Source organism: Eleutherodactylus coqui, chromosome 2 (assembly GCF_035609145.1).
Source record: "Eleutherodactylus coqui strain aEleCoq1 chromosome 2, aEleCoq1.hap1, whole genome shotgun sequence".
Lineage (NCBI taxonomy): Eukaryota > Metazoa > Chordata > Amphibia > Anura > Eleutherodactylidae > Eleutherodactylus > Eleutherodactylus coqui.
Genome location: NC_089838.1, coordinates 41,449,906 through 41,476,697, shown reverse-complemented (window position 1 = coordinate 41,476,697; position 26,792 = coordinate 41,449,906). Strand labels below are relative to the sequence as shown.

The 26,792-nt window shown below is 37.6% G+C and overlaps 2 protein-coding genes across 2 annotated transcripts in view; both read left to right on the top strand.

Annotated features, from left to right (window-relative positions):
* Positions 1-1,228: 1,228 nt before the first annotated feature.
* The window catches only part of LOC136611242 (protocadherin gamma-A4-like), a 292,538-nt gene continuing 266,974 nt past the window's right edge, over positions 1,229-26,792 (top strand). Inside the window, exon 1 of the mRNA XM_066590670.1 lies at positions 1,229-1,345. Coding sequence (XP_066446767.1) covers positions 1,238-1,345 — 108 coding nt within the window. The 5' untranslated portion in view covers positions 1,229-1,237. The remainder of the gene's footprint in view (positions 1,346-26,792) is intronic.
* LOC136613144 (protocadherin gamma-B1-like) lies at positions 6,332-10,314 on the top strand. Its single transcript, XM_066594000.1, has 2 exons — positions 6,332-8,828; positions 10,300-10,314. The coding sequence occupies exons 1-2, from the start codon at positions 6,399-6,401 to the stop codon at positions 10,312-10,314; spliced, it is 2,445 nt and encodes an 814-aa protein (XP_066450097.1). The 5' UTR covers positions 6,332-6,398.

Genomic DNA, 26,792 nt, shown 5'->3' with positions numbered 1-26,792 from the left:
TGAAGATGCTGCACCTGGTACAATGATAGCACTTATTAACATCCATGATCGAGATTCTGGACAATATGGAGAAACTGACTGCAAACTTATGGAGGAATCACCTTTAAGTTTGATATCATCGTCTGCCAGTTATTACAAAATTGTCACTTCTGGTCCCATGGATAGAGAAAAAGTATCTAGCTATAATATCACTATTTTAGCCACTGATAGAGGATCTCCACCACTGTCTAGTAAAAGAACTATCATCCTGCAGATATCAGATGTCAATGACAATCCACCAATGTTTACTAAATCCATCTATTTTGCCTATGTGCAAGAAAATAATTTACCAGGGGTCTCAATATACAACATACAGGCCTCAGATCCTGATACTGGAGACAATGCAAAAGTAATTTATTCAATTTCCAGCAATGACACAGAAGACCACACTTACTCCTCTTATCTTTCTATAAATATAGAGACCGGAGTTCTCTATGCTCAGAGATCATTTGATTATGAGAAGCAAACTGAGTTTCTAATACAAGTGACTGCTAAAGATAATGGATCCCCATCTCTGAGCAGCAATGCTTCATTAATTATCCGTATAATGGATGAGAATGATAATGCACCAAAAATCTTATACCCTTCATCCAACAGTGGTGGGATGACTGCATTTGAAATGGTCCCCATTGACTTTGAACAAGGTTCTTTAATAACTAAGGTGGTTGCCATCGACACAGACTCTGGACACAATGCTTGGCTCTCTTACCATTTTTTAGAAGAGCCAGAACCATCTTTTTTTGTTATTAGTCAGCATAATGGAGAAATTAGGACATCTCGTGTTTATCAAGAGAAGGATGTGCAGAATCATAAGATAGTGGTGATGGTGAAGGACAATGGACACCCCTCTCTCTCATCTACAGTTACCTTAAACCTTATCATTGCCAGCAATTTTCAGCAGGTGGTTCCAAAGTTCAATGAAAACATTTCTGATGAAGATACTCAGTCTAGTTTACAGTTTTACTTAGTCATTGCACTTGGAGTAATTTCATTCCTGTTCATAATAACTATTATGTTGGTCATTATATCAAAATGCAAGAATTCTGTGCCACTTCCAGTGTTTGATCCTCTAAGTTCAAGCCTATACTGTCATGTTGATCCCAGCATGATATCTCAGTACCCAAATGGGACACTGACTCTGCCCTATTCATACAATGTATATGTGGCTTTAGAATCTGGTGAAAGTGACTTTACTTACATGAAGCCAAATGAAGAGGTCCCTGTAGATAATCTGATTGATGCTGAAGATTCTGGACTAGGCAATGGGAGCTTACAAAACAATTTGCCTGCATGCAGTTCTGTAGAGGTGAGTAAGGCCTGCTGGGATTTACTGTATCATTTTCTACATACTATAAGGAGTAGCTTAAAATGCCTGAGATTTGACATATGAGAGTTATGTTGCTCTGCTAAGTGTTACTTCCGTAATGTCACTCTTTAGATGGAGGTCATAGAGCATTTAAAGGCCCAAAGCCTGTGACTGCACTACTATGATTCAGTTAAATTCTATCAAGTGCACTGACAATTTTGTTCTACCTGGCTTGAAATGTGGCAAATACTTGTATTCTCTTCCTTACTTGAAAAAACAATGCGAGATTACAAAACGTGAGCGACATAAATACAAATACAGAAAGAAGTAGATGAGTTTGGAATATTATCTCGCTGTCCATCTCTTCAAAGTTAAGTGATCATAAGAATACCTAGATATCCTCTACTATGATGAGCCTCTTTCCAATCTGGGTCTTTTGTAAGTGTTTGTATATAGTGTGTTGCATGTGTACTACTACACTAGCAGAGGCAGGTCTCTTTCTCCCCTTCATTCTTTTAAGATATACTGACAGCCTGGACTGTTGTGATCTGCTTTTGTTTGTGATCCTCAAAGAACTCTATATTCTAGCACTGGGTATCTTTTATATCCTTCATTGTAAATTGAAACTGGGTTTGCCACCAGCTGAACAGCTTTAATACCCATTGACAATCCATTTTAGTCATTAGGGGAAGCTTTGACCAGCCATGCTCTTTCACTGTGATGTCCACCGCAAGCATTCAAATGAATGGTCATGCATAGAATTAATGGATAGGTCAGGTCCATAAGATCAAAAGGTGATCTTTCTGTGTGGTTCTTGAAGCTTTGGATCCCCAGTATTAATTCTGTGTGCTATTATAATAGGACATATATAAAGAGGTTATTTTCATTAAACAACACTTTAAAATGATCAAGTAATGTTGTAGTAAACAAGTAATGTGTGGTAGTAAACAAGTAATGTTTTATAGTAAACAAGTAATGTTTGGCAGTAACCAAGTAAACAAGTAATCTTTGGTAGTAAAAAAGCAATGTTTGATAGTAACCAAGTAATTTTTGGTAGTAACTAAGTAAACAAGTAATGTTTGGTAGTAAACAAATAATGTTTGGTAGTAAACAAGTAATGTTTGGTAGTAAACAAATAATGTTTGGTAGTAAACAAGTAATGTTTGGTAGTAAACAAGTAATGTTTGGTAGTAAACAAGTAATGTTTGGTAGTAAACAAGTAATTTTTGGTAGTAACCAAGTAAACAAGTAATATTTGGTAGTAAACAAGTAATGTTTGGTAGTAACCAAGTAAACAAGTAATGTTTGGTAGTAAACAAGTAATTTTTGGTAGTAACCAAGTAAACAAGTAATATTTGGTAGTAAACAAATAATGTTTGGTAGTATAAATGTTCCGTTAATTAACCTCTTTAACAGTAGTTAAAGCAAAATTGTTTTGCACAATGCATGTGATATACCTTTATAGCCCCCATGTATATCTCCATATTATTGTATAACATTATAGCACTGTACATGCTTTCCTACACAGTGATTGAGATGTTTAATTCAAATATCTCATGATGTTTAAATCTTAGGTTAAACTATTGTTGATAAGGTAAAAGTATAACTGAGATCGGTATATTCATGAAAGTATACAGTATCATAAAACATGAGAAATGGGTAGATAATAACAATGTGTTTGGTTTGTGTCTTTACACAGCAACACATTCTGATGGATTATCTTACATCTATACATAACATGTGCTTGTCCATTTTTAAGTGTATTACAAATATAGAACTTATCATCATGAAGGTTAAAGAGAATCTGTCAGCTTGAGCATGCTGTCTAAACTGCCAACATCATGTTATAGAGCAGGAGGAGCTGAGCACATTGATATATAGTTTAACGGGAAAAGGTCATTATAACTTGTATTTTATTTATTTAAATCTCTGCTCATTCTGATCTGAACAGTCCAATGGGCGGAGCTATCAGTGATTAACATCTATGCATGCATGACTGTACACATACAGATAGCTGTCAATCACTGATAGAACCATCAATTGGACTGTTCAGCTCAGAATGAGTAAAGGCCTAAATGAATACCATACTAGTTATACTGAATCTTTCCCATAAAACTACAGAATATATCTACCTACTTATTTACCTAATGGTAAAGGTTTTTATTCCTAGCACCCTTCCCATAGTTTCTGATAGGGTTGTGAGATTAATCTAATTAATTTGTTTAATTTGCCATTTCAATTAGGTATGATTTTGATTTTTGTCAGAATTGTGAAATTGATGTTGTCCCTACTCCTGCAGGCAAGGCTAATATCCTGAACAAATGAACTATAAAGGCAGCTCACCTACCACAATAATTGAGATACTGTATAGTTATACTGTATAGTTATATTGTATAGTATAGTTGTATTGTATTGTTATATTGTACAGATATTGTATACATTTCACATTAAAATCCAAATTTTAATAAGACAATATAAAATTTATATAAAAGTAATATTAGCCACAATACTAAAATAACAGCCACCACACGGCCTTTGTGGTGGATATATTAGGCACAATGTTCAAAAAAGTGGAAGGCACATATACTAGACTGCACAATTTATGCAATATAAATTATACTTTCAAATTGCAGTTCTTTCACTCTAACAATATTTGTGAGTCCATTCCCCTTTAAGTTAAATTGCGTTCAATTAGCAGCATATAGGACAGTTCATATCATCCGTCCATATTAATGTCAGCCATGTCACATTTTTGAACAAGTTAAATGATGATGCTGCAAAACATCGCCAACACAATTCACCATGCTTGTTGTTCTCGGCCATCTATACTCTACTATGTGTCTGTGCCTGAATACTCACAATACTTAGCAGATCCGATATGTGGTATTATAATAGAGTAAATCCACTGGTACTTGTTCTTCAAATAATTCACTGTTATGAAAATATTTAACAGTGTGGTGCCAATTTAAACAGATCACACATGCAGCATAATAGCAAGGATGAATGTCTGGAACGTGTTGTTCCTCATTTTACTGTAATAGAGTTTATTCCACAACAGGAAGGTATTATGGTATACAACCACCCTCTATTCAGTCCATCTTTCACCCTGTAGAACAGTCCAATTTAGGAGTTAAACAGATCACACATGCAGCATATTAGTTAGTTTGAATGACCGGGCCTTATTGTTCCCCAGTTCACTGTAATAGAGTCTATTCCATAGCAGGATGGTATTACAATATACAACTACTCTCCATTCAATCCAGCTTTCCTCTTGACCTGATTAATATCCTGGCCAAGAGAAGGAGGAAGCAGGATGGGCTGCAAGCTGGGGAAGAACAGTGATCAGAAAATAATGCAGTGAGAAAAGTCTAGATAAATAAAAACTAGATTCGCTTGGAGGCAGGATGTAGCATGGTGACAGAGTGGAAAAAGATAAAAATCAGAAGCAGGTGCGCTTTGGCCAAAAGGAAGTAGGTAAGACTTTTGAAAACAAAGTAAAAAGACACTTTGCTTGAGAAGTGTCCAGCAAGTGTGAAAGATGATTGGGAAGATTACGTTGGGTTGTTGCTTAGAGGCAGGTAGCAGTGTGGGGGACATATGTAATCTGTGGCTATTGTCATGCCCACTGCTTTACTGGAGCTGTTAGGAGCTTCTATCAGATGTAGCCAGCCATCTGCCCAGTCACTGCTAGTGGTGCTACTACAGTGTATTAGGGGTTATTAGTGCAGGTAAAGGATGAGCTTTGGAAAAGAACACTATATATTGTGTCCTTACATGTATGGTTTGGTGCAATCTAGACCATGGGCAAGTGCCACAGTGGTCCCCCAGTCTACTCTACATTGGGCTTAACAAGTATTGATACTATTTTCTGAGTATCTAGCTCACCATGGGCTCACAAAGTTTTGTGGTGTCTGATTCTGACACCAACCCTGGTTGGATGATATAGGAATACATATCATTATATAATGATATCCAAAATTATGTATAAATATAAAAGATGTAGCAAAAATTGACTTGACACAATGCTTTATGATAGCTTAACTACAATATACTACAATGCTGTGAATCATGTTGTCATGATGTACCAGTTCTGTTAACAACAGTTATATCTGTATAAATACTGCATGTTAAAGAATGGGCACCAAGATTTTACATAAGAGAATTGCATATCCAATTTTGCAGTGATACTCCTCTTAATTTTCAAGCTACAGTACTGCAGTACTCCAAAGGCATGTCTTGTGTTGCATGCAATCGCTTGGACTGCAGGTGTCAATCAGTAGTGTTATAAAATGTTTTATAGTAGCTTCACCCGTACAAAGCACCTTAGGGACGATTCTGATAATCAGTATGCAGTAAAAACCCCATTAAAAAAACTGCATGGTCAGATGATCATGTCGGGCCAAAGATCAAAGATATAGGTATACTTTAAATTAGGACAATATGACATTAGCAATGAACTTTTATAAACTTATGATTGCCATTTTCACAAAATATATATGCTTTTAAATATTGAAAAAACACGTATCTTATTTTTTCATGAAAGGTGACAAACTTATAAATGTCTGATCGAAATATTGGATTCATTTATGATTAAACAAATGCACAGATAAATAAATTTAAAGAATATAATGTAGCAAGTTACTAATATTTACTTCTGAAATATCTTAGAATTTGTAAAGAATATCATCAATTATGTTTAAGATATTTACATTTTAGCGCTTTAGTAAAAAGTTTTAATGTGCAAACTAAGTAGAATATTTCCTTAAAAAAAGCATACCATAGATATAATTCATAACTGCAGTTCCTCACTTACACCTCTGAGCGCCGCTGTTTAACCAATAAGGAGAAGAATACAGAACTGGAGATCCACTGGAATTTTCCTTGTACACACATTACAGATCTGCAAGAAGAGACACAGCCATATTCAGTATTCTCTCTATAGCAAACAATGGATATTTGCTTTTGTTTTATCAAACAAGTGGATTATTTGGCTTGATTTGCCAGTGGATTACAAACAAACTGATTAATTAGCAGAAAATAACAAGTTTTAAGAATGACTGAAGTAAAACCTTATCCACAGATACACAAAGGACTCAGATGGCAGGTAACCATTTCTATCTTATTGTCTTGGCTGTGTCATTCAGTCTCTGGTCAGATTCATTATTCCATTGTAGAAGAAATGAGGAAAGACTCTGTTATAGCAAATATGGCAGATGACCTTGGATTAGATATTAAGCAGCTCTCATCTAGAAAGCTGAGGATTGTATCAGATGTTTCAGAGAGATACTTCTATGTAAATGTTGATAATGGAAATCTGTATGTTAAGGAAAGGATAGACAGGGAGACATTGTGTGGTGCAGCAGCTACATGCTCCATAAGCTTTGACACTGTGGTTGAAAATCCTTTAAATGTTTTCAGTGTTAATATACAAATTCAGGATATAAATGATAATTCTCCAGCATTTCACCCTGATGTGTTTACTGTAGAGACAATTGAATTAACACCAACAGGAACCAGATTTGCTCTACAAACTGCAGAAGATCCAGATACTGGTTCTAATGCTATACAGTCATATAAGCTCAGTGATAACCAATATTTTACACTGAGTGAAGACAGTAATCCAGATGGAAGTACATTTCTAGAGCTCATCCTAGAGAAGCCATTAGATAGGGAGACACAAAGTCTTCATGAGCTCATATTAACAGCTATGGATGGAGGGAATCCTGTGAGATCTGGAACTGCTTTAATACATATTACTGTTACTGATGCTAATGATAATTTCCCAATATTCACACAGTCAGTATATAAAGTCAGTATATATGAGAATACTCCAGTAAATACTACAATAGTCACTGTGAACTCCACAGACAAGGATGAAGGGATCAATGGAGAGGTCACATATTCCTTTAGTAAGACATCAAAAAATGTTCATCGCACAGGAATATTCAGCATCCACCCTGTGACTGGGGACATTAAAATACATAATAAATTAGATTTTGAAATAGCACAAAATCATGAATTATCTGTACAAGCAAAGGATGGAGGAGGCCTTGTGGCCCATTGTAAAGTCTTGGTAGAAGTAATAGATGAGAATGACAATGCTCCTGAGATATCCATCACCTCATTCTCTACTCCAATTCCTGAGGATTCCCCACTTGGAACCATAATTGCTCTCATTAAAGTCAATGATCAAGATGCTGGGGAAAATGGTGAAGTGGACTGTAAACTTGTAGATGAAGCAGCTTTTAATTTAATATCATCATCTGTTAGTTATTACAAAGTTATCACTGCTGGTCCTATGGACAGAGAAAAATTGGCTACCTACAATATCACTATTTTAGCTTCAGACAGAGGATCTCCTTCACTCTCCAGTAGAAAATCCATCACCTTAGAGATATTAGATGTCAATGACAATCCACCAACATTTAAGAAATCAACCTACTTTGCCTATATACAAGAGAACAATTTACCAGGAATTTCGATTTACAGTCTTCAAGCGATTGATCTTGATACTGGAGACAATGCTAAAATTATTTATTTAATTTCCAATATTGATACAGAATTTCCAGTGACGGCTTATCTTTCCATTAATATTGAGACTGGAGTTCTATATGCTCAAAGATCATTTGATTATGAGCAACAGAATGAGTTTCTAATACAGGTGTCCGCAAGAGACAATGGATCCCCATCACTGAGCAGTAATACAACACTAACTATCCATATAGTGGATCGGAATGATAATGTTCCCAAAATCCTGTACCCTTCCCCAGAAAGTTATGGATCTGCTATATTTGAGATGGTCCCTTTTGCTTCTGAGCCAGGTTCTTTGATAACCAAGGTGGTTGCAGTGGATGCAGATGCAGGCCATAATGCTCTGCTGTCATACCATTTTTTGCCAGTATCAGAGTCACCATACTTTACAATTAGCAAAAATACTGGTGAAGTCAGGACATCACGCATCTTTCAAGAGAAGGATACATTAAATCACAAGATCACAGTGATTGTGAAGGACAGTGGAGACCCCTGTCTTTCATCTTCAGTCACCATTAATCTTGTTATTGCAAATAATTTCCAGCAAGTGGCCCCTAAATTTCAGAATAAACTGACTGGTGAAGATCATCATTCAAATTTGCAGTTATACTTAATAGTCGGACTTGCTATAATTTCCTTGTTGTTTATTGTAACTGTTTTGTTGGTCATTATATCAAAGTATAAAAGGACCAAGCCACCTCCAATATTCGGACCTTTAAGTTCACATTTATATCCACAAGATTATCCTGGCATACTAGGTCAAGGTACAAATGGAACATTAACCTTTCCTTACTCGTACAATGTCTGTGTAGCATTGGATTCTACAGAAAATGACTTTAATTACATGACATCAAATCAGGATGTTCCTGTTGATAATCTCATTGATGCTGATGATTCTGGACTTGGAAATGAAACCTTACAAGAAACTCTGCCCACTAACAGTTGTATACAGGTGAGTTACTACAAAACTGTACTTACATATTTTACCTAATTACTGTATGTATTGTAAATGCAGATTTGCAGAAAATTTGAAGCAAGTGTTTTAGAATTACAAATTGTATCTACATTAAAAAAAGACAAACCTCGGCTTTTAGCATGATGCCATATAGTAATATAAGATTTGCATATTGACAGTTGCCTGGATATTTGTGTTATATTAGGACCACAGCAATCTCAGACATTAGGACAACAACACGCCTAATTATATAGTTTCCCTGAGGACTGCATGCAGTGTAAATATGATAGTGGCTATAAATGACTATAAATGGCTTTAAATGCCCTTTCAGCTTACCTAGGAAACTTATAATCAAGCTGCTAGCATAGCACCTCTATTAACTCACACTTTTTGTATCATACCCTTCAGCTTGCCTAGCTAACATACACCTAGCTCCTCTGTTGACATAGTCAAGATCTAGTTCATCCTCCTACTCCTTTATTTTAAAGTGTCTTTGTCCTTTTTTGAGCGCATATATGTTAATAAAGAATACAATTTATTATTTTGTGTTTGGGAGGGTATAACCATTTGGCTATTTTCTTGCCTCTGGCAATTTTCTTGGTAATTGTTTGTTTATCAGGTATACCCTATGGGTGTCTCCTTTCCTTACAATTAGACTGAGACATGTCAGCAAGACATGTGATTTATTAACTACTGTACAGTTAGAGAACTATATAAGACAGGATATCAACAATATGCACACACAGATAAGGCTATGTGCACAGTTCCTATGTCACTCACTAGTGGAGGGGGCTATACACTAGCATTTCCAGGAGACTATAACAGTCCATGAAATTGCCCTGACAAATGACTCCCTTTAATGGCAGTTAAATTTAAGTACACATACCCTACTGCAATGTGCATTAAGACAGTACAGGTAGAAAGTACCGTATGTGTCTCCAATGTGGTAGCCTATGGGGAAGTTTTCAAAAATAAATAGTTGCGGCTTAAAAAACAGAAGAAGGACAAACACATAGTTATTTAAAAATATTAAACCAGATATTAAGAAAATATTCCAACAAAAGTAATTTATCAAAACACTACATAGATCCTATTTTCTCTAGAATCTTGAGTCTAGATAATAGGGGCTATTTACAAAGTAAAATGAGCAATAATTCAGACAAATTGCATAATAAAGATATATGTATGTGCATTGCAACAGATGTATGCGTTTTAGACACTTTTTGCACCTCGCTGAAGAGTTTAGAAAAGTGCCTAGAAAATGGAATGTGGTGAAATAGACTCCTAAAATTTGCTGTTTTATTTATGGCGTGTACAACAATTTTGGTGCTAAATACTGCTTTAAAGTAATTCAACCAAGAAGTGGCATACAGTAAGTTAGAAAAAAGTGTCTAGCATATCTATCACACGTGTCAAATCTGGCACACAGCATGATAAATTTGGCACATCTTCTTTTTGTCTTTTCTAGATTTATACTATGTAAATTTTAGACAGTATTACAATATTGCTATATTCTGAACCTTATACTTGGTCCGTTCCTTTCAGTATACCTCATTTCTACCTCTACTGACATATCTCTCACTATTCGTTTTGCATACTCTTAATAAAATACAGGACAACATCTAAAGCACTCATCCATTTCTGTAGCTTCCAATCAGTTTGTATGAAAAGGCAGCATTCATGTTCAACATCATATAAACATCTGCTCATGGGAGTCATGCATATGAGAGGAAAGGTAGACTCAGCATTCTCTTTCTAATGCTCAGTAGGAGTAGAGTCAATAAAGCATTTATCATCAATCCTGTGGATAAGTAATCAATTTGGCGGGAAAATCATTTAAAAATGTAATATGGTAGTTTACAATATATTTGCTTTCACAAAGTACAGGCAGCCCTATAACTGAGGTGGTTAACAAGAATAGTAATACAACGTTTTGTATCACTAATTTTATGGCATATGAGGATTTAACAGTCAGGTATTAGGCCTTAGTCACACGGGCGTTTTTTCGCGCGATTAGCGCATCGCATGACGGATGCGCATGCGCAAATCGCGTGACCGGCGCCGAAAAATCGGCCGAAAAAACGCCCGAAAATCTGCTCCTAGCCACGTTTCATTAGAAACGGGCCGGAGCTGTCCAGTGCATTGCATTCAATGGAGCTGGCAATACAGCCGGCTCCATTGAAAGCAATGCGCTGCGGGCGAGCCCGGGATGAATTGTCAGGAAGGGCTTAAATATATAAGCCCTTCCCTGCAATTCATCCTAAAATGTGTTAAAATAAAAAAAAATTGTATACTCACCTTTCCGCTGCAGCCGGAGTTCTGCCGCGGCCGCTGTCAGTTCTCGTGAACTGCTTCTCGGCACTATTCAGCCGGCGGGGCTTTAAAATCCCCACCTGCTGAATGAGTTGCCTCTGATTGGTCACAGCCTGACCAATCAGAGGCAGGTTTCACTCACACACCCATTCATGAATTCATGAATGGGTGAGTGACTGCTGCCTCTCATTGGCTCAGCGGGACCAATCAGGGGCAGCTCCCGCTCAGCGCTGAGCCAATCAGGGGGCAGGTCTGACTCACACCCCCTTCACACCCACTGCAGGCCGGCCGTGCGGAACACCGGCTGCCGGGAGCAGGTGAGTATATATATATTTTTTATTTTAACACTTTTCTGGATGAATTGCAGGGAAGGGCTTATATATTTAAGCCCTTCCCGACAATTCATCCCGCGCACGCCGGCAGTGCATTGCTTTCAATGGAGGCGGCTGTATTGCCGGCTCCATTGAATTCAATGGGCAAACATCTTTCTTCTCTGCCACAGCTGTTACAGCTGTGGCAGAGAAGAATGATTTGTCTTCTATATGTTCTCAATGGGGTTGGCGCTGCTGCCGCCGACCCCATTGAGCGCATATAGAGAAGAGAACAGGAATCGCAGATCGCAGATAGGTGCGATCTCCGATTTCTGTTCTATAATTTATCGGATGAGCGCATAAAAAGCGCTCATGTGTCCGATACCATTGCAAAGCAATGGTTTTAAAAAATCGCCGGACGCATGCGCAAATCGCGCGAAAAAACGCCCGTCTGACTAAGGCCTAAGTTAGTAGAATAATTGATAACTTGTTATTTTTTTGCAAATACTGGGACTACATTTTTCTAATAAAACTAATGTATACATGTAGAGGTATTGATTTACCATTGATTATGATTTTAAATCCAACATAAAATATATTACTTTCAGTGATGTTACTAATTTCCAGTGTAAAAAACCTGTTACAAAGTGATTATTACTAACCTGTAATAAAGAGTAAGAAAGAAAGTAAGACATTATTCTGGTACTTTTTACAGTACTGAGACTTTAGCTTAAATAATAATCTCTAAATAGATACTTGTAAGCATTTATCTAGAAAATTAAATCTTATAAAAGATAATAAAATATATTAGCAGCAAAGTATACAGAAATATATATGTGTTGCAATTCCTCAAATACGCCTCTGAGCGCCGCTGTTTAACCAATAAGTAGAAGAAATGAGAACTGGAGATCCACTGGTATTTTCAGTGCTAGCACACATTGCAGATCTGCAAGGAGGCACAGCCATTTTTTTTTCAATCTCCCTACAGAAATTCTGGATTCTTGATTTTATTTTTCTCAAAAAGGCTTATTATTTGCAAAGCTGGATAATAACTAATCTACAGACAAAGTGCTGCTAACGAAGATATATAAGAATAAAATGAAACCTCCTGCATGGATGTTCGAAGGACTGAGATGGCAAGTAAGCATTTCTATCTTATTCTCTTGGCTGTGTCATTCAGTCTCTGGTCAGATTCATTATTCCATTGTAGAAGAAATGAGGAAAGACTCTGTTATAGCAAACATTGCAGATGACCTTGGATTAGATGTTAAGCAGCTCTCATCTAGAAAACTGAGGATTGTATCAGATGTTTCAGAGAAATACTTTTATGTAAACCTTCACAATGGGAATCTCTATGTAAAGGACAGGATAGACAGAGAGACATTGTGTGGGACATCAGCCTCCTGCTTCTTATTCTTTGATGTTGTGGTTGAAAGTCCTTTAAGTATCTTTGGAGCTAAAATAGAGATTCAGGACATTAATGACAATCCTCCAAGATTTTTTCATGAGACATTCACTCTGGAAATGATAGAATTTACATCTCCTGGAACAAGATTTGTTTTACAAAGTGCAGAAGATTTAGATATTGGATCTAATTCCATACAGACATACAAGCTGAGTGACAACCAACATTTCATACTGAGAGAGAAGATCAGCAGTGATGGGAGTAAGTCTCCAGAGCTCGTGTTAGAGAAAACTTTAGATCGAGAGTCACAAAACATTCATGAATTAATATTAACAGCTATGGATGGCGGAAATCCGGTGAGATCTGGCACCGCAAGGATAAAAATTATTATAACTGATGTAAATGATAATTTTCCAACATTTACCCATGAAGTATATAAAGTCAATATTAGTGAAAACTCTCCAGTTAATACTACAATAAACCTAGTAAAGGCAATTGATATAGATGAAGGGGTAAATGGACAGGTTATATACTCCTTTAGTAAAACATCTGGCAATATCTATCAAACAGGACCATTTACCATTCACCCTCTGACAGGAGAAATTAAAACAAATAGTAAATTAGACTTTGAAAAGATAAGGAATTATGAGCTTTCAGTCCAAGCCAAAGATGGAGGAGGCCTTGTTTCCCATTGTAAAGTAGTCATAGAAGTACTAGATGAAAATGACAATGCTCCTGAGATATCCATCACCTCATTATTTAGTCCCATACCTGAGGATTCTCCACTCGGCACTGTGATTGCTCTTATCAAAGTACGTGATCAAGATTTTGGAGGAAATGGAGATGTTGACTGCACAATAGTTGAAAATCTGTCTTTTAATTTAATTTTATCATCAGGCAGTTATTATAGAATTGTTACTACAAAGTCCATGGACAGGGAGAAGATACCTTCTTATAATATTACTATTTTAGCTACTGACAGAGGATCTCCTCCATTGTCCAACAGAAAGGTAATCACACTGGAGATACTAGACATCAATGATAATCCACCAATGTTTGCAAAATCTAACTATGTGGCCTACGTACCAGAGAATAATTCACCAGGGGCTTCTGTCTTCAGTATAGAAGCCTCAGATCCAGATGCTGGTGATAATGCTAAAATAATTTATACAATATTTAGCACTAATCCAGAAGAACTTCCTGCATCTTCATATTTTTCTATCAATATCGAGACTGGAGTCCTCTACGCTCAGCGATCATTTGATTATGAACAACACAAGGAGTTCCACATCCAAGTGTCAGCAAAGGACAACGGATCACCTGCTTTGAGCAGTAATGCTACATTAATTATCCGCATTGTGGATCAAAATGATAATGCACCAAAGATCTTGTACCCATCTTCAGATAGTGTTGGGCCAGCTGTGTTTGAGATGGTGCCTTTTGACTCAGAACCAGGTTCTTTAATAACTAAAGTGGTGGCAGTGGATGCAGACTCTGGACATAATTCTTGGCTCTCTTACCACTTTATACAAGTTTCAGACCCAAATCATTTTATCATTGATCAAAATACAGGAGAGATCAGAACATTACGTGTCTTTCAAGAGAAGGATGTATTGAGCCATAAAGTTGTGGTGATGGTAAAAGACAATGGAGATCCACCGCTCTCATCTACAGTTACTTTCAATCTTGTTGTTGCCAATAATTTTCAGGAGATACTTCCTAAATTTGGGAATAAAGTTGCTGATGCAGATCCCCAATCTAATTTACAGTTGTACTTAGTGATCACCCTTGCTCTTATCTCATTGCTATTTATTATAACTGTGATGTTTGTCATTATATCAAAATGTAAGAAGACAACGCCTCTTCCAGTCTTCGATGCATTAAGCTCCAGTTTGTATCCTCCTGTTGACCCCAGAATGCTGACTCAATATTCAAATGGGGCTTTAACACTTCCTTATTCTTATAATGTTTGTGTGGCCTTGGATTCAAGTCAAAATGACTTTACTTACATTAAACCAAATCAGGATGTCCCTGTGGATAATCTCATTGATGCTGATGATTCTGCACTTGAAATTGAAAGTGTCAAAGATATTGTGGCACCAGGCAGTGAATTAAAGGTAAGTTTATCTTTAAATGTAAAGATCTAGAAACTGCTAGCGCAAGTGACATGAAGATAGTTTTGTGAGAAATTATCTATTGAAATAACTGGAATCACATTTTCACTGTGCTAATGCAGTGTATGTAATAGTTTATACATTCCATTCATAAAATAGTATCATGCTTGCATTTTATAAGGCTGTATTTAGAAGCCCTGCATAGCTTTGGGCCTCTTCACATCTCATTTTTTTATTCTGTCCAGGGGTTTTGTTAGGCTTTATGTCTGAATCTTGCTCATTATTTATAAAATGTGCCAAAATAGAGACCAATAGATCTTAGTTTTGGCAGCCTTTTGAAAAAAAGAATATTTTGATAACCTGGATGACACCTTAAATCACTGAATCTTATAACTCCATATAAAAAATTAATGGAGTTATCCAGGCAAATGCTATTCTCAGAATAGGTCATTGCCTGGGTTTCACCACTCGGGATTCCCAGCAATCAGCTAATCGTTCGGCCTGCTGTCAGTTCAGATGTTGTCATTGGGGTCAGGGTAGGAAGTCCCAGAGGTGGCTTCACTACTACTGAATTCAATGGAAATTAAGCCGCCTCTGAGACTTCTTGCTCAACCCCATTGCAGAGCTGGAAGTCTCAGAGGAGGCTTCACTCCACATTATTTCAATAGTACTGATTCCACCTCCAAGACTTCTTGCTCTCACCACAGTGATGACATTCAGCTCAGTTGCACTGACAGTGAGCCAGAGAATCAGCTGATGGCCGTGGATCTCTAGCAACAGATCCCCAACTATCCTGAGGATAGTGTAGTAGTATTTTCCTGTAAATCCGCTTTAAGTGGAATGTTTGTGAGAGGAACCATGCTTGATGCCATATTTTGTTTTCTGTTTGTTCTGTTGGTAAATCCAACTAGGGCAGACATATGGCAGGCATGTTAGTAATAAGGGTATTTAGCTTTTGTCGTCAGGTAGGAAGCTGCATTGCTTTTCTCAGCCTGTGGGAGGGTCAGCTTTGTGAGCATTTCTTCCACTATAATGTATTCTGTTATTAAAGCCATACTGTGAATATGACCAGAATTTATTCGAATGAACTAGACTTCCTCAGTGTTTTATGGTAGCTCTCTTAAGAGTAAATAAAGCAATGGCTGAAGATATTATTTAATATTATCTGTGAAACTGCAACAGGATGTTACTGCACTATTTTTTAGGATATTGAAATCTGAGTGACAAAGTTGATAAAAGGAGGCTTGAACAGAAAAGGGATATAAAAATGTTTTATAAAGTGCTTGGAATTCAAAGTATGACCACCAAAGCAGAAGAAGAGCATTGGGAATCATCTAGTTATGACATCATCTGCATACTGTACATTTACTAGTGCAAGTGTTATGGCTCTTTACCACGGGATATGCATCTCAAGGGAGTTAATCATTATTATCATGTTTATAATTTATTTTTAAAGTGCCCTAGATTCCAGGGTGCTGTACATAAGAAGAGGGCTTAGAGTAATAAAGTAAAATCAAGAACAATAAACATACAGTAACTAAATGAGTGATAGAGTATAGAAGGAGAGAGAACTATGTCTGTGCAGCCTTACAACCTACAAAGAAAGTGAAAGGGAGACAGGCTGGGTAGAAGCTGCTTATATGATAGTAGCATCAGACTTACTGTAGATTGTAGGCTTTTCTGAAGAAGTAGGTTTTTAGGATTATTTTGAAGATTTTGAAGGTGGAAAGGAGTCTGATTGAGGTTGTGAGTTCTAGATTATAGGGGACATTTGGAAGAAATCTTGGAGATCATTGTTCAAAGAGCAGACAAGAGTACAGAAAAGGAGGGTTCTGAGGACTGAAAATTACATGTGGGAAGGTATCAGGAGATTATGATTTGTATAGAGGGGACAGCTTGTGGATATCTTTGTATGTCATTCTAATTTATTAAACTAAATTTGCTAGGCAATAGGTAGCCAGTGAGGTGATTGGCAGAGGAGAGAGGCAGAGGAGTAATGGTAGAAGAGGTTGACTAGCCAGACAGTAGCATTGAAGAGGGATTGGAGCGGTACAACAGCGGTGAATGGAAAGTAGCAGAAAAGAATGTTGCACTAGTCTAGGCAGGAGATGTTGAGAGCATGCACTAGCAGATTTGTTGACTTAAAGTTAAGGAATTAAGAGATGTTTTTGATTTGGAGGCTGCGAGAGATGTTAAAGGGGTTGTCCCGAGGCAGCAAGTGGGTCTATACACTTCTGCATGGCCATAATAATGCACTTTGTAATGTACATTGTGCATTAATTATGAGCCATACAGAAGTTATAAAAAGTTTTATACTTACCTGCTCCGTTGCTGGCGTCCTCGTCTCCATGGTGCCGACTAATTTTCGCCCTCCGATGGCCAAATTAGCCGCGCTTGCGCAGTCCGGGTCTTCTCCTGTTCTCTATGGGGCTCCGTGTAGCTCCGTGTAGCTCCGCCCCGTCACGTGCCGATTCCAGCCAATCAGGAGGCTGGAATCGGCAATGGACCGCACAGAAGCCCTGCGGTCCATGAAGACAGAGGATCCCGGCGGCCATCTTCAGCAGGTGAGTATGAAGACGCCGGACCGCCGGGATTCAGGTAAGCGCTGTGCGGGTGGTTTTTTTAACCCCTGCATCGGGGTTGTCTCGCGCCGAACGGGGGGGGGGGTTTAAAAAAAAAAAAACCCGTTTCGGCGCGGGACATCTCCTTTAAGGCCTTGGATATCTGGCTTGAGAGAAAAGGATCAATTAAAGATTTCCCCAAGGAAATGGACTTGTGACGAAGGGAAGAAGCTATTGACTGTTTTATAGATCTGACGGTGTGGTTGAGTGAGATAAGGAAAAATAATGACATTGGTTTTCTCCATGTCGCGTTTGGAGAAGACAGAGGCTATGGCTGATAGACATTTTGGGATTCTGGATAGCAAAAAAGTAACATCAGAGACAGAGAGGTCGATAAAGGAAATGTCAAAATCTGTGTGACAAGGGACAAGAAAATGTACAGTAGGATAGAGTGCTCAATTGTGTCAAAGGCAGAGCATGACCAGTGTATCAGAAAAAGACCTGCAAGAATCATCTAGTCATGAGATGACATAAAAAACGGGCTTCTAACTGCTGCAAAAGTTACAATTAAGATTATTTACTTACACAGGCCATGCAATATTTATTCAAATTTTTTTTCATCTAGAATGTGATAAACTGGTGAAACTAGTGTAATTAGGAGAGTTCCAAGGCTACTTGGCTAGTTTAGAGTTGGTGGTTCTCTTGCAGAACAATTTTCTGAATAGTATGGCTTTCAAACGTAGGGTAGGTAGAGTAATGGGTGAAACCAAAACCTGCAAGAAGCCAGTAAAATTAACAACTGCAAATTCATTTTTTATATCCCAGCTTAACTATATACCCTGAAGAGCAAATTAGTTCTATTCGTTGGTTGTATTTTTTAAAACCATTTGTATTGTGTTAGTATGAAACGCTGTTTGTTTATTAAGTAAACAAAATGTTTTAATCATTTAATTTCTCAAGGTAATGGAATATGTGTTTATGCTAAGTACTATAAAAAATTTGCGTTTATTAGCAATGTAATTTTATTAGAGTTGGTGTCCCATCATCATTCCTCAAATAATGTCAGAATATCTCTGTGGATGACAATAAATTCTGAAGAGTAGTGACATGTCATGACTAGAGATGAGCAAATACCCAAATGCTCAGGTCCTTGTTATTCGAGTCGAGCTTTTGGTAAAATTCGAGAGCTCTATTCTAGTAACGAACCCTATTGACTTCAATGGGAGACTCAAGCATTTTTGTATGGGACCTGCCGGTTGCCGAGCTTTTTTTTTTTGTTCTCTCTCTCTTTCTCTTTCTCTCTCTCTCTCTCTCTCTCTCTCTCTCCTCCCCAAGCCAGCCACAAACTACTGTTGACGTGCGCAGCGTTGCAGCGGGGAGGGGCCAAAACTAGGGCGGGCTCGAACACGACGTGATGCTCGGTCGAGTAGCGAGCACCATTGAGTATGCTAATACTTAAACGAGCATCAAGCTCGGCAGAGTACGTTCGCTCAACTCTAGTCATGACTTATATTTACTTAAGGCCTATGGTTGTATATAACAGTGAATATTTAGAAAAACATTTCAGTATTCAAATATCAATGTAAATATCTTGACAACTTTTTAAAAAATATGCATATACGTTATACAATTAAATATACATTGTATAATTGCAAAATGTTTTTTTTTTTATAATTCTATACATTAAATACATAAAAATAGATTTTTAAAACTAGAGCAGATAAATATATTAGAATGTCTTATACTAATAATGATCATGGAAACCATCTCAGTGTTGCAGTTCCTCACTTTCTCCTCAGAGTACCGCTGTTTAACCAACAAGGAGAAGAATATAGAATAGCAGCAGATAGAAGCTACTTCAAGTATGCTTTGCTTCAGTCATAACAGCAGACTGAGAGAGAGACACGGAAAGTGGATTTCTGCTTCTCACATGCTACTCTTCAACTTTGCAATTGGGCTTTACTGTCTATCTATTACAGGGACCACAGCACAGAATTGAAAACCATCTTTTGGGCCCTCAGGGGCCTTTGCACTATACTATTGTATAGCACATCCATGCCTTCCTATTTAAATATGCTCTTATTATTTCAATATAGGTCAGCAGTATTGAGATATAGTGCTGACTAATAGAAAAAGATGGCGGCAGCATCAAAGGTGTAGAGTAAAATCCAAGTTCCTTTATTGCTCCATGTCATTTAAAAAGGCAACGTTTTGACTACGTCTTTATCAACGTCGAAACGTTGCCATTTTAAATGACATGGAGCAATAAAGGAACTTGGATTTTACTCTACACCTTTGATGCTGCCGCCATCTTTTTCTGTTATGGACTGATCTGGGGGATTAAAGGTCCACGATCCCACTCTTTGGTGGCTTGGCATAATTAGACCTCACCCTGTTTTGGGATCCATCTTTGAGTGCTGCCGGACATCTGCATATGGGATAGTGCTGACTCAGTCTTTTTGACTACTCTCTGTATATATTGTATTACTACAGTCATTACTACAAGCAATTGAAAGACTATGTTTAGATGTAGCTGTTTTTTTAACTATGGATTTTGCTGAAAACCAATGGCAAACTCAGAGCGTCCATGTGATACCTGCAGGTTTTGCTGTGGATTTGCTGTAGATTTCACACTTTAAAATCTGAACTGACATGGATTTGAAAATCTGCAGCATTCCATGATTTATTAATAGTAAGATTCTTGGGTAATAGGTTTTCAGTATATATAATCCCTATGTTTATTAGTAATTTTTAAATGGAACACATGTTCTCTATGTTTATACTTTTAAAATTGCAATGTTTGACCAATTGCTTAGGTAAATTGATACCTGGTCTTATGGAAGATGTTTTGTGCTCTTCTGAACTTCATAGTCTACGATAGGCTACTTACAGCATGTTATAATTACTCACAACTTCTTCATATAGTGTAATACTGGTATTCCCGTTGTTTCGGTTGTTGGAACAATTTGACTCCCAAGGTGCCAGGCAAACAGCTGTCATTTCCTCTGTAGAGAATTTATAGTGTTTCATTGTGAATAGAGATGAGCGAGCACGCTCGGATAAAGCAGTTACTTGAGCGAGCATCACTTTTCTCGAGTAACTGCTCACTGGTCTAAGCAGGCTGGGGGGTGGGGGTCAGGGGTGAGCGGGGGCGGCAGGTGTTAGTGGGGGGTAGAAAGAGGGATACATACATTAGATATCAATTGAAAAATAAACTAAAAAATGTTCATTTAGCAAAGCAAATTACTTAAAGGGTACCTCAGTTTTCCTATTTACAGACAAGCATTGAAAATGGCAATGATAACCAGTTATACATTAATTAAATCCCTTTAAATAAATATTTGCAGCTGACTATAAGGATAGAACACGTGTTTAGAGCTTGATAATATATTTAGCTAATTAATAATAATGTATGTAAATATGGTTTTAGATTTTACAAACATTACAGTAGTGTGACATATATTATACACACAAAACAATATATTAGTTTCTTGGAGTATAAAAACAAACTTAACACTATGGTCAGTATTTGGTATACTTGATTATATCCAGTGACTTGTTAAGTTTGTGCTGATGAAACTGTATATGTATGGGGTATTGCCTAAGCCTTAAGAATGATTATAAATCCACTATAAAATGCATCATTTTGAGGAATGCCACAAGCATTTAGTTTAGCATTTAGCACTTATCTTAAGGTTTCATTACTAAACCAAAGGAATTATACTTCTACCTTACAATACAATGACATACAGCTTCTGCAGAAGGCTCTCTATAAATACTAAGTATTCTGTTTAAATACTTCTAAACATTTATTTATAAAACTCAATGTTATAAAAGATTATAATTCCTTGTAACACTAAGGTATACAGAAATATATATCAGTGTTGCAGTTCCTCAATTACACCTCTGAGCGCCGCTGTTTAACCAATAAGCAGAAGAAATAAGAACTGGAGATCTAGTAGTGTCTTCAGTGCTAGCACACATTGCAGATCTGCAAAAGGAGGCACAGCCATTTTTTGGATTCTCTCTACAAAAATTCTTCTTCCACACAGCTGGATAATAACTAATCTACAGACAAAGTGCTGCAGAGGAAAATCTATATGAGAAAAATGAAACCTCCTGCATGGATGTCCAAAGGACTCAGATGGCAAGTAAGCATTTCTATCTTATTGTCTTGGCTGTGTCATTCAGTCTCTGGTCAGATTCATTATTCCATTGTAGAAGAAATGAAGAAAGACTCTGTTATAGCAAATATTGCAGATGATCTTGAATTAGATATTAAGCAGCTCTCATCTAGAAAACTGAGGATTGTATCAGATGTTTCAGAGAAATACTTTTATGTGAACCTTCACAATGGGAATCTCTATGTAAAGGACAGGATAGACAGAGAGACATTGTGTGGGACAACAGCCTCCTGCTTCTTATCCTTTGATGTTGTGGTTGAAAGTCCTTTAAGTATCTTTGGAGCTAAAATAGAGATTCAGGACATTAATGACAATCCTCCAAGATTTTTTCATGAGACATTCACTCTGGAAATGATAGAATTTACATCTCCTGGAACACGATTCGCTTTACAAAGTGCAAAAGATCCAGATATTGGATCTAATTCCATACAGACATACAAGCTGAGTGACAACCAACATTTCATACTGAGAGAGAAGATCAGCAGTGATGGGAGTAAGTCTCCAGAGCTTGTGTTAGAGAGAAGTTTAGATCGAGAGTCACAAAACATTCATGAATTAATATTAACAGCTATGGATGGAGGAAATCCGGTGAGATCTGGAACCGCAAGGATAAAAATTATTATAACTGATGCGAATGATAATTTTCCAACATTTACCCATGAAGTATATAAAGTCAATATTAGTGAAAACTCTCCAGTTAACACTACAATAAACCTAGTAAAGGCAATTGATATAGATGAAGGAGTCTATGGACAGATCACATATTCATTTAGTGAAACATCTGAAAATGTCCATCAAACTGGAACATTCATCATCCACCCAGTGACAGGAGAAATTAAAACAAATAGTAAATTAGACTTTGAACAGATAAGGAATCATGAGCTGTCGGTCCAAGCCAAAGATGGAGGAGGCCTTGTTTCCCATTGTAAAGTAGTCGTAGAAGTACTAGATGAAAATGACAATGCTCCTGAGTTATCCCTCACCTCATTATTTAGTCCCATACCTGAGGACTCTCCACTCGGCACTGTGATTGCTCTTATCAAAGTACGTGATCAAGATTTTGGAGGAAATGGGGATGTTGACTGCACAATAGTGGAGAATCTGTCTTTTAATTTAATTTTATCATCAGACAGTTATTATAGAATTGTTACTACAAAGTCCATGGACAGGGAGAAGATACCTTCTTATAACATTACTATTTTAGCTACTGACAGAGGATCTCCTCCATTGTCCAACAGAAAGGTAATCCCACTGGAGATATTAGACATCAATGATAATCCACCAATGTTTGCAAAATCTAACTATGTGGCCTATGTTCCAGAGAATAATTCACCAGGGGCTTCTGTCTTCAGTATAGAAGCCTCAGATCCAGATGCTGGTGATAATGCTAAAATAATTTATACAATATTTAGCACTAATCCAGAAGAACTTCCTGCATCTTCATATTTTTCTATCAATATCGAGACTGGAGTCCTCTATGCTCAGCGATCATTTGATTATGAACAACACAAGGAGTTCCACATCCGAGTGTCAGCAAAGGACAATGGATTACCTGCTTTGAGCAGTAATGCTACATTAATTATCCGCATTGTGGATCAAAATGATAATGCACCAAAGATCTTGTACCCATCTTCAGATAGTGTTGGGCCAGCTGTGTTTGAGATGGTGCCTTTTGACTCAGAACCAGGTTCTTTAATAACTAAAGTGGTGTCAGTGGATGCAGACTCTGGACATAATTCTTGGCTCTCTTACCACTTTATACAAGTTTCAGAACCAACCTATTTTATCATTGAACAAAATACAGGAGAGATCAGAACATTGCGTGTCTTTCAAGAGAAGGATGTATTGAGCCATAAAGTTGTGGTGATGGTAAAGGACAATGGAGATCCACCGCTCTCATCTACAGTTACTTTCAATCTTGTTGTTGGCAATAATTTTCATGAGATACTTCCTAAATTTGGAAATAAAGTCGCTGATGAAGATCCTCAATCTAATTTACAGTTATATTTGGTGATCACCCTTGCTCTTATCTCACTACTATTTATTATAACTGTGATTTTGGTCATTATATCAAAGTGTAAGAAGACTAAGCCCCTTCCAGTCTTCGATGCATTTACCTCTAGTTTGTATCCTCCTGTTGACCCCAGAATGTTGACTCAATATTCAAATGGGAATTTAACGCTACCTTATTCATACAATGTTTGTGTGGCCTTGGATTCAAGCCAAAATGACTTTACTTACATTAATCCAAAACAAGATGTCCCTGTGGATAATCTCATTGATGCTGCTGATTCTGGACTTGAAAGTCTCAAAGATCTTGTGACATTGGGCAGTGATTTGGAGGTGAGTTTTGAAGGAGAATGTCTTACAACAAATAGCATGATGCTAGTTTCTTGAAATACAATCTATTAAACTAGCCTGAATTTATATTCTTTCTTCGATAATAAAGCATATGTAATACTTAATACAGTATAATACAATTATAGAACATTAGTATGCACTATATTTTTTTGTATATGGTTGTATCTCCAGGCCTTGTGTAGCTTATACTTTACCACTAGGGTTTGTGAACTAAGAATGTCCCTTATCTATGATTGTTTTACACAGTAGGATTAAAAAAATAACTTACGGTCTATTAATTTAGGTTAAAACCAGAGTGATTTGGCAATAAGTGCCAAATAAAGATACAACATTGACGTCTGGGAAGCCCAGGGAGGACTCGTCCCTCCCATATCGCCTTATGACAGGGATTCTTACCACCAAAAATGATGCTACACTTAAGGGAGGCCCTTTCAGTGAAAAGCAGTCACCAGAAATAGGGTACCATCCCAAGTGAAAATTTTATTTGGCGCTAATTGCCAAATCGTTCTGGTTTCAGTCTCAGTCAATAAAAGTTATTTTTTAATCACACTCTGTGAAGAAATTTTTGAGGTGATTAGGACTTTTTCTTTGTTCTGTAATTCTTTATCCATGATTGGAAATAATGCTTCTATAAATATGTAAATATTTTTGTCTATAATCCTATAAAAATTTCTAAAGTATAAAAGCAGGCTAGCCATTTATGAGCCAAAATGAGAGCTTCGGAGATGGTATTCTTACTTGACTGTAGGGTGGCTGCATATGGTTTCCATTTTTCTACTGTATAGAATAGCACAGGGGTTTGCTCTATTCAATAGAGAGGAATCCATAAAAACATGTATACCATGTGTTATACTTCTAGGTTTTCCAATAGCAGCCTATGAGGTACAGATGCCACAAAATGGTATTCCAATGTAAGAAAAATGAAAAATATATCCTGTGCAACCACATGGAGTTCAGATATAAATGGAAGTGAATCCGTTTTTTTGGCACAAAAGCAACATGTTTCAGGCCCAGACATTGAGTCTTTCTGACAGAAACCTCAGACATAAGGAAACAATAGGATGTGAAAGGATCGTTAGTGATTAGAGATGAGCGAGCATACTCGTCCGAGCTTGATGCTCGTTCGAGTATTAGGGTGCTCGAGATGCTCGTTACTCGAGACAAGCACCACGCGGTACTCGTCTCGATTAAATGAGCACTGACCATTGAATTCAATGGAGCCGACAATACAGCCGGCTCCATTGAAAGCAATGGGCTGCCGGCGAGCGCTGCGTCATTCAGCTGAGAGCTGCCCCTGATTGGTCCCTGCGCTGAGTCAATCAGAGGCAGCACCCACTCCCCCATTCATGAATTCATGAATGGGTGAGTGAGAGCTGCCTCTGATTGGTTAGGCTGTGACCAATCAGAGGCAGCTCATTCAGCAGGCGGGGATTTTAAATCCCCACCTGCTGAATACTACAGAAAGCAGTTCAGGAGAACTGCCGGCCAGATGCGGCTGAACTCCGGCTGCAGCGGAAAGGTGAGTATACTTTTTTTTTTTTTTTTTTACACATTTTAGGATGATTTTCAGGTAAGGGCTTATACTTTTAAGCCCTACCAGAAAATTCATCCTGCGCTCGCCGGCAGCCCATTGCTTTCAATGGAGCTGGCTGTATTGCCGGCTCCATTGAATTCAATGGGCTAACATCGTTCTTCTCTGCCACAGCTGTTACAGCTGTGGCAGAGGAGAACGATCTTTATGCTGATAGTGCGGGAAGGGGGGGGGGGGTCTTACTCTTGCCACTATTGTGGCTTAATAGTGAGACCTCGGAGTCTGAAATGCAGCCCTGCATGTTGCTCCTCGCCTGCCCTATCCATTTCTGTGTTTTTTACATGACTTTGGTGATTTGCTAAGATTTTCACAAATGAAAACCTTAGCGGAGCACCAGTCATATACAAAAATGCTCGAGTCGCCCATTGACTTCAATGGGGTTCGTTACTCGAAACGAACTCTCAAGCATCACTGAAAGTTCGACTCGAGTAACGAGCACTCGAGCATTTTGGTGCTCGCTCATCTCTATTAGTGATAAGTGTATGTTTTTCAGTTGCATTCAGGTAGGAAGTTGCTCTTCTTTTCTTAGCCTGTGGGAGGGTCAGCATTGTCAGTCTTTCTTTAACTCTAGAGAACCTTGCACAAGCTATAGTGTATATGTGAATAGAATTGTATTCCCTTATGAGTAAACAAAGCAATTCCTAAAAGAAGTATCTTAAACTACGTGTAAGTACTGTATCAAGAACTTGCTGCACTACAGTTGGATACTATAATTCAAGTAAAAAAGAAAAAAGAAAGGCTGTGCAGGGAATCGGGAAGTAAAGAATGTTACATAAAGTGCTTGGAACTCAAGGTTTGACCACTATACTAGAAGAAGAGCTTTGGAAATCGTCTAGTCATGACATAATACACATACTGTACATTTACTGATGTAAGTGTTATGACCTTTTTCCTCAGGCTGACAATCTCATGATTCTCGTTTGCCCTAGTGAACAAGCTGGTGACGTCATCACCAGATTGTCCATGCCCGGGTTGTCTGTTTAGACTGCACGATTCTCATTGAGAATTGTGAAGTTCTCCCTCATTTACTGTTTAATATTTCACATCCCTATGTGAAACACTGAACGAGTAGTGTTTAAATTGCCCAAAAAGTGGACAAGCAGGGGTCAATGTTTATGCCA